Here is an 8,928-nt window from a genome sequence, read left to right as displayed (position 1 = left end):
ACTGAGTCACACCCTAGCTCCCCACTTGGGGATTCCAGGCCAGCAGTGTACTGTTGACCTGTAACCCCCCCCCCCCAGCCTCAATAAGTCCTTAATGTAGGCAAGTGGAAAACCAGCAAGGGCCAGCTATTGCTAGTATGTGACAAAATAGCACAGGACGGGACAGGGATGTCACACACAGTTCAGTTCCACCCACTGCCCCACTGGGCACCACAGAGAACCGTTTCCTGTTCCTTAAGGTATTGCAGGCTTGCTGCATATTAAATACTTTTCTCGTTGTTATGACAAAACGTTTGGCACAAGCCGTTTAGGAAGCAAGGGTTTCATTTTGGTTCAACTTCCTAACCTGAAGAACTGAAACGCAAACCTCTCTAAATTCTGAAGCGTTTAATTTCCAATAACATTTTATTCATTTCGGTATGGTGTTACCCACCTGTAATCCTAGCACTGGAAAGTTAGAGGCAGGGGGATCAGGAGTTCAAGGTCATCCTTGGCTACATATCAAGTTCAAGTCTAGCCTGGACTATATCAGATCCTTTCTCAAAATGTTTCAGGTTCTGATGTGACTTGGACTTCATATTTTTGGATTTAGGGAAGCTTACCCTATCATAGTGCTTGGATTTTTGTCTCTTGACTCTGTGAAGCCCCATCTGGATGTTTGAAGAAGAATGGCTCCTACTTGTCATATGTTTGAACGCTTGGCCCCCAGTTGGTTTGGGGACCTATTTGGGAAGGATTAGTGGGTGTGGCCATGTTGAAGGAGGTGTGTCACTGGAGGTGGGGTCTGAGGTTCCCATTTGGCATGTGTATGTTCTCTTTTTTTACCCTTATGAATGAATGAGGTGTGAGTTCTCTACTGCCCCAATGCCATGCCACACCTGCATGCCTACTTGCTGCTATGCTCCCACCATAATGGTTATAGACTTTAAGCCTCTGGACCTGTAACCCCTCAATAAACTCTTCCTTCTGTGAGTTGCCTTGGTCATGGTGTTTTGTAACAGCAATTGAAAAGCAACCAAGACATCACCCCTTATCAACTGGATTGCACCAACAGAACCACAGTCTTTACAGAGCTCTGCTTTGCTATGGTAACAGAAGGACCCTGGAGGATGCTACAGGGAGGCACCGGGCATCTTCCTTCCCCTTCTTCCCAGAGACTTAACCAAGCACATATCAGTTTCCTGCTCTGTAAGGTAGATATGTCAACCCTACCAAGTACCAGGGGTTGCTGGATTGACTACGTCTCAGACTGAAGTCTCGGTTGTTCCCTTCATCTGTAGGAATGGGAGATGTCACACAGCTGTCCTTGTGCATTCTGTCGTGTCCTCTCCAGAACCAACCACCTGCTGCTGACCAAATTATAACCATTCCCTAGGGAGCCGGGTCATCCTTTGACCAAAAAACAAAAAACAAAAAACAAAAACAAAAACAAAACAAACAACAAAAAAAAAAAAAAAAAAAAAAAAAAAAAAAAAAACCCAGCAGTCCAGGAGATCCTAAAGGTGATCAAGCCTAGATAGACAGGGACAGACGCATCTTCCTCTACAACATATCTGGCCTTGCTTTACCCTGAATGAATCTGTGTCTTGCTCTGGACCATCATCTTGACCATGGGTTCACACAGTACTCGGTGCAGAGCGGCACCCTGGATAGACAGGGAAGCGTTTGATAGACGAGGAAGAGAAGGAAGGGAGGGAAGAGTGAGAAATGGCAAAAGAAGGCCAGGCATGTGGCTCTGTCAGAACGCTTGCCTGGCACACCTGAAGCCCTGGCATCCACCCCAGCACTACATAAACCAGGCACAGAGATGCATGCTTGCAACCCCTGCGTGGAAGGCAGGCTAAAACCGGAAAAAAATCGAGAGTTCAAGGTCATCCTTGGCTGCCTATCAAGTTGGAGGGACAGCCTTTGGCTATGTGAAACCCTGACTCAAAGAGAGGAGGGGCGGCTGAAAAGAGGTCCATATACACCCCAAAACGCGTGGAACCTGCAGAGCAGACGGAGTAATGTGAAGTATCGGAGACAGAATAAAGCGTGGTTGTGATGGGGTGGGACGTATGGGAATGTGTGAGCCAAGAGCTCGAGATAGGAGTGAGCCCAGTTAAGAGAGCCCACCCACAGCGGAATGACTGTGGCCAGCAATGTGGTGTCCTTTTCAGGACTCTTGTTCTTTAGAAAGTCTCACCGCACACAAAGAAGGTAGCTGGTTGATTCATTCTTGTTGTCTCTCTGCCTACCCCACAACTGCTCTCCCCGGAGCATCCTGAACCCCCAGTTCCCACACTTGGACTTCTGGCCAACGCTTTCCTGAGTGACTTCTGGATGAAGCCAAGGCCCCACTTCCCCTTGGGCCATAGGCAAGGACCAAGCCACCCACCCTGAAAGAGACTACATGGAGGTTAGGACAAAAGGAAGAAGGGAGGAAGAGGAACAGGAGGAAGAGGAGAGGGAGGGGGAGAAAGAAAAGGGAGAGATGGAGAGAAAAAGAAAGAGGGGATGGGAAAGCTGGGAGGACGGGGAGAGGAAGGAGAGGAAGGGAAGGGGAAAGAAGAGGAGGGAAAGAAGAGAAGGGGAGAAAAAAGGAGAAATAGAAGAGGAGGGGGAGAGGAAATGAGGAAGGGGTGGGGGAAGGGGGAAGGCCTAGAGAGGGGTGGGTTTGTCCAGCCACAGGGAGAGCTGGTCTGTAGGTCTCTGGCTCTGGAGTCTGGGGTAGAGATGATGGCTGGCTCTTCTGCAGGTCTGTCAGGCTGGGGTCTGGCATGCACCATCACCCATCAGCAGTTCCCACGTGGACCCTTCTTCCTCTCTCCAAGGTCCTGCTGTTGAAGAAACAGAGGCTGCCTTTCCTTGGTGTTAGATAGACCAGGTCCTGCTCTGAGTATCCCACTCCAGGGGGTGAACCGGCTTCTTTAATCCTCGGCCATAGGTAAAAGATGCTGCTCATAAAAATGTCTTTTTTTTGTCATTGATATTGATTGATTGGTTGATTGGTTGATTAATTGATTGATTGGTTGGTTAGTTGGTTGATTGATTGATTGAATGATTGGTTGGTCGATTGATTGGCTGATTGATTGGTCAATTGATTGATTGGTTGATCGATTGATCGATCAAACAATTGATTGATTGATCGATTGATTGATTGATCGACCGATCGATCGATTGAGACAGGATCTAATGTAGACCAAGCTGACCACCAACTCACCATGCAGCTTGAAATTCTGATTCTTCTGCCTCTGTGTTCTCAGTGCTTGGAACGAATGTGGTGCCAACCACATTCCATTTGTGTGATGCCAGGGGTCCAACCAGCCAGAGTTGCCATGTCTATCAGTAGAGCCACACCCTCTGCTCCTTCCTCCTACTCTCCTTGCTGAAATCCTAGCCCTCACCGCCTCAGAATACAAGGACATTTGGAGACAAGACTTTACTAAGGTAATCAAACTCATGTGGGTGAATTAGATTCCAATATGATCTATGACAAGAAATTAGGGTTGAAATGGGAAGGAACAACCATCTTCCTACTAGGAGGCTGAGGCAGGAGGATCTGAGTTCACGGTTACCTCCGTTGACTTAGTGAGACCCTGTCTCACAAAAAAAAAAAAAAAAAAAAAAAAAAAAAAGCAAAGAAAAGAAAAGTAAAGGAGGATTGAGAAAATAGAAATGTGGTAGAATGCTCTTTTACAACCCCCAGTGATGGCCTGAGCTTAGGGGGTTCTCAGTCAAAGGGCCCTTTGCTAGGAATTCCCAGGAGGGAGGGGTGGGTGTGGATCAAGAATGGGCTCCACAGTAAGAATGTATCAGAACGAGCGAGGCCCTGCATCCCCAACCTGGAGCTACAGAGAACAAGCAAAAATGATCAAAATGTAAGAGGAGGAGGGCGGGTGGGGGTGTGACACAAATGCACCCGGAGATGGCCCTGTGAGCACACAGAAAGGAAACCTACATCTCCAGGTAAAGGAAAGAGTCCTCAGGAGAAGCCAGCCACCTGGACACCCCCGTTGTGGTCTTTAACCTCCAGAATTATATCTGTGGTTCGAAGGCACTCGTCCTGCGGGACTTCTTCATAGCAACCTCAGCTCTTACAAAGCATTTACCCAGGAATTTCCCTTCAATAGGCAACATCTTGTTGGTGTCTGATAGGTCTCCGCTGTGGGACGGTGTTAGGCTTGAAGCTCCACAGGGTCCTTGCCTGGGTCACGGGACCTCGGTGTGAAGAATGTACAAATCCAGACCCACGTCCGGTTAAGACTCTGCCCCTCCGATCTGTTCAAGCTGGGACAGAGCTGAGCCCAAAGATAGGGCTGTAATCGCCGTCCCCAAGGAGTGAGCGCCGTCTGGTGGCTGTGTCCAGGAAGACTGAGAGGACTTGGGTTGTGTCCCTTCCGCTAGCGCAGCCTACTTACCTGGGCCAAGGATAGTGCGTGCACCAGAAGCTTCAGACTTCAGCAGGTTGGGCTCCTCCCAAAACTGGTTTCTTGAGGATCAGGGCTTCTCTGTTCTTGTAAGTTTGATTTTCCTTCCACCATTTAAGCGTCTTCATTCTAAGACAACGAACCCGGTGGTGAATGCTGCATTCAGCTCCACCCTGACTCCCTATCATCACAGCCCTTCCCCAAAGCAGCTCTGGGCTGCCGCCAGAACTGTGGCTGTCTCCACGTGCTGGGTCTGTGAACGACCCACTCATCCAAAGGAAAGCAAGCTTAGCTTGGTGTGAACTCTCCCCAGCCTCTTTCCTGGCGCCCTGGTCTGTAGGCTATCACCTTCCAAACCCTAGAAACTGTTCTGATTCTCTCTTGGTCACGGGCTTCCTGAGGTTCGCCATTAACTAAAGAACAAAGTCCTAGCCCTTTGAGACCTCTATAGCAGTACCTTCTCTCTTACCACCCTGTAATCTCTGTCTCTCTGTCTCCTCTCATATACATGTGTATATATAACATATATGTATATATATATATATATATATATATATATATATATATATATATATATATATTCGTGTATACACACACACCCTTTGTGTGGGTACAAGTTTATTTCACATACTCCTTCCTTCTCTAACATTTTTGGCACACATAAATACAAGGAACTCTCAGGCCTTTGGTGTTCTAGTCATAGACATAGCAGAGATCTCATAAATAGTCTGGAGTCATCTACCCGTGGGCTCTGTTGTAACACACACACACACCCCAACCCCAACAGGTGGAGCCAGACTTTTGTAGTTGTTCCTAAATCTCTATCCCTTTCTAGACAAACACCTTCTCTGGCTTCCGTGTGAATCGAGAGTAAGATCCAGATTTTCATTTCCTGCCCGGGAGCTATCCTTCTATTAAAAATGAAAGCATTGCCCGAGACCAGGAAGAAGCTGTAAGGAAGCCATGCTCGGCATAAGCCTAGAGCTGGCTTTTTTTGTTTGCTGACCTGAAGGAGACCTTGACAACACAATGAATTCAGTAAAATTACATTTTCTTGTGTGTGTGTGTGTGTGTGTGTGTGTGTGTGTGTGTGTGTGTGTGTAGGGCCTGTGTAAACGTAAGGGTGGAGGCCAGAGGACAATTTGCAGGAGCTGGTTATTTCTTCCACCACGTAAGCCCTGGGGGACCAAATTCAGGCCCTCGGGGTTGGAGGCAAGCGCTTTTCCACTGAGCCGTCTCTCCAGCCCCGTGTTGTATGAATTTGACTTGAAGGAAGCCTGTATGGTGACTGTGTGCAACAAATGAGAAATGCCCATTTCACTTAAGTGTGCGTGGAAACTTTTTAACAACAACAATAAAAAATTGTTGCAAGGAAAATGAGTTGGTATTATGTACAGTATATTTTAGGATCCTGTTTAATTTAAGCTAAAAAAAGAGTATCAGTTGGTCCTATGGTACAGATCAGCTACTTTGAAGGTGAGAAAAATCCAAGACCAGTGTATTGAAACTTTGTCTTAAAATAAAAGTATAAAGAAGGCTGGGGATGTGGCTCAGTGGTAGAGCCCCTGCCTAGAATCCCCCAGTGAGGTGCTTGGGTATAATTCAGTGGTGGAACAATTGTCTAGCACATTCGAAGACTTACATTCAACTTTCTGTACTGAAGAAGAGTGTGAGGAATGTATTGGAAAACACTGATATTTCTAATAGGTTGAAAATCATGATGGAAATTGGAAATGTTTCAGTCAAGTGATAACATAGTTCGTAATTACATCTTCGAGGTGAAGTTAAATTTATGCTTAAAGGGAAGTGCACAGTCCCAAGTGCAAATAAAGAATGGCTGGAACTTAACGAGGAGTCAATCTCCACAGAAACTAAACTGGGAGAAAATATGAGGAAGAAAATGGGCGTCATAAGCCAATGAAAGGCCGGTGAATAAAGGAACCTACAATCAAGACTGACCCACATGGCAGAAGGAAAAAGCCCATTCCTGAAAGTTCTCTTCTGATCTCTAGATGTACACTATGAATGCACATGCATTTGCACACACATGCGTGTGCACACGCACACACACACATTCACATACATGTGCATGCATGTGCACACACACACACACACTCAAAAGAATAAATGTACTTTTAAAAATTTGTCAATATGGCAGGCAGGCTTTGGGGAGGGTTCTGTGTTGAGTTTGAACTCTAATACTCACAGCAGCACAACAAGGAAGAAGAAGAATAAAGTAGATGCTATGCCTCCATACACAATGCCCTGGATTAGTCCTCTCAGGAACACACCGGAAGCAGACCTTTTATCTGAAAGGAAAGGGAACACAGTCATCCTGAGGCTTCTCTTCCTTCCGCTCCGTGTTTGCTCTCATCCTGGCCCTCAAGTGCTAGCCTTCCACCCCAGTCATACCAGACCTGTTCACCTGGTATCAAGAAGATTCTGGAAGCATGAACTCCATATTGGTTCTTCCCTTCACAGCGAAGTCTCCTGATGATTTCTGGCTCCCACATGAGGTGAATGGTGCTGTTGGTCCAGGGTTCTAGTGTGGTGGAGGTCACGTGCAGGATGGCGTTTATGCTATTCACACTCACAGGGGTTTCTCCCACCCACCACTGCACTGAAGGTGTGGGGATCCCATGGAAGGAACAGCTACATGTGAGTGTCCTCTTTAGCAGACAGGAGTAGTTGAGCAGCCTGGCAGGTGCTGTGGGGAAGAAGAGGCAGAGGGTCAGGAAGACGCACATTTTTCTTCTCTTCCTCCAAAGCACAAATTATGTGCATATGTGTGTGTGTGTGTGTGTGTGTGTGTGTGTGTGTGTGTGTGTATGTGTATGTGAATGCAGTGCCCACCAAGACCAGAAGAGGGCACTAGATCCCCCTAGAATTAGAGTTACAGGTTTAGACTGCCCAACCTGGGTGTTAGGGGGAACATAACTCAGTTCTTCTGAGAATGTTCTCCAGAGGTTTGTGTAGTTGAACACTTGGTCCCCAGTTGGTGGTGCTATTTGAGGAGGCTTGGGGGGGATGTGGCCTTGTTAGAAGTATGTCACTGGAGGTGGGCTTTGAGGGTTAAAAATCCTGGGGTGCTCTGCTTCCTGTTTATGGTAAAGGATGTGAGCTCTCTCAGCATCCTGTTCAAGCTCCTAGGTCTGCCATGATGATTCTGTCCCTTTGGAGCCGCAATAAACATTCTTTCTTTCATAGGTTTCCTTGATCAAGGTGTTTCATCACAGCAAGAGAAGGGTAACAAATGCTTACAATGAGCTCTCTCCGCCCTTTAAGTCACATCTCTATAGCCCCTGATCTTAATTGATTACCAAAAAAGATTTGGAGGCTTTGAGACCAAGAGTAGGTTCTCCTTCATTTTTGGTGATTAAAGTCTGCACCAAACATAGACTTCACTCTTCCCTGTGATCTCTCAGCCCCACGGGGTCAAAATATGACCACTGTCCTTCAGGACCCAAGTCTTTCTCTGGAGTTGCTCAACATACCTCCCACCCCCAACTCTAGGCCCTGATAGTACCCACAGCACTCACAGACCAGTTGTAGCTTGACCACTTTACCACTCAACAGATTGTCTGGGGACAGATTTAAGTGGCATTTGATTGTGGTGCCCTGGTCTTCAGGCTTTGGGTCAATGGCCAGTGCTGAAGAGGGGTGGATGGAGATTGTGGTGTTGAAAGACATGCTGGGCCCTTTCCAGGAGAGAAAAAGAGCTCTGGGCTCTTGGCAGGTGCTTGGGATGGTGCAGGTCAAGGTCACAGGCTCTCCAGACACACCGATCTCCGGGATGTGAAGCTCTTGCTGTTGGGTCAGGTCTGGAGGAGAGAGAAAAGGGTTGTGTTTAGATCGGTGCTTTAGGAAGATGCCACCGCATGGTGTTTCCGATCGGAACCCCGCCCCCAAACTTCTTCCAGCATTCCCACAGAGCCTGGGGTTGCCACGCTCACATGATTTCTCACCAATTTCTGCTCACTATCAGGAAGCCCACTTCACCTCGCCCACCCCAGACACATGAACAAGACGAAGGAGCTTATGTAAGCGCGATCCTGAAGCCTGGATTTTTTTTTTTTCAAAAGATTTAAATTACATTGTTTGGGGCCAGCAATATGGCTGAGCAGGTAAGGCAGTTGCCACCAGCTCCAGCAACCCGAGTCCATATGCAGGACTCTGTGGAAGAAAGAACAGACGCTCACAAGTCGTGACTTCCACACACACACTGCACTGGTTTGCTTTTATCTCTTGCTGTGATAAAGACACAACCAAAGCTGCTAGGAAAGGGTTTATTTCATCTTACACGTCCACATCACACTCTATCACTGAGGGAAATCATGACAGGAACTCAAGGCAGGGTCCTGGAGGAAGGAACTGAAGCCAGAACCATAGAGGAACTCGGCTTATTGGCTTCCTCAGTCTGAGTTTTTATGCAACCTAGGATCACCCGTCTTGGGGTGATAGCACCCACAGTTGGCTGGGCTGCCCTGCACCAGTTATTAATCAAGAGAACACCTTGCAG

At 47.3% G+C, this 8,928-nt stretch overlaps 1 protein-coding gene across 1 annotated transcript in view; it reads right to left on the bottom strand.

Moving 5' to 3' along the window:
* Positions 1-4,432: 4,432 nt before the first annotated feature.
* The window catches only part of LOC308414028 (sialic acid-binding Ig-like lectin 12), a gene marked incomplete at both ends in the record, with an annotated part of 9,659 nt that continues 5,163 nt past the window's right edge, over positions 4,433-8,928 (bottom strand). The window contains 4 exons of the mRNA XM_080909191.1: positions 4,433-4,538; positions 6,616-6,718; positions 6,835-7,116; positions 7,949-8,230. Of these exons, the coding sequence (XP_080765317.1) occupies positions 4,433-4,538; positions 6,616-6,718; positions 6,835-7,116; positions 7,949-8,230 (773 nt within the window). The remainder of the gene's footprint in view (positions 4,539-6,615; positions 6,719-6,834; positions 7,117-7,948; positions 8,231-8,928) is intronic.

The sequence above is a fragment of the Micromys minutus genome (genome assembly GCF_963924665.1).
Source record: "Micromys minutus genome assembly, chromosome: 32".
Lineage (NCBI taxonomy): Eukaryota > Metazoa > Chordata > Mammalia > Rodentia > Muridae > Micromys > Micromys minutus.
Note: the sequence above shows the minus strand (reverse complement) of the source record. Positions and strands in the feature narration are given on the sequence as shown.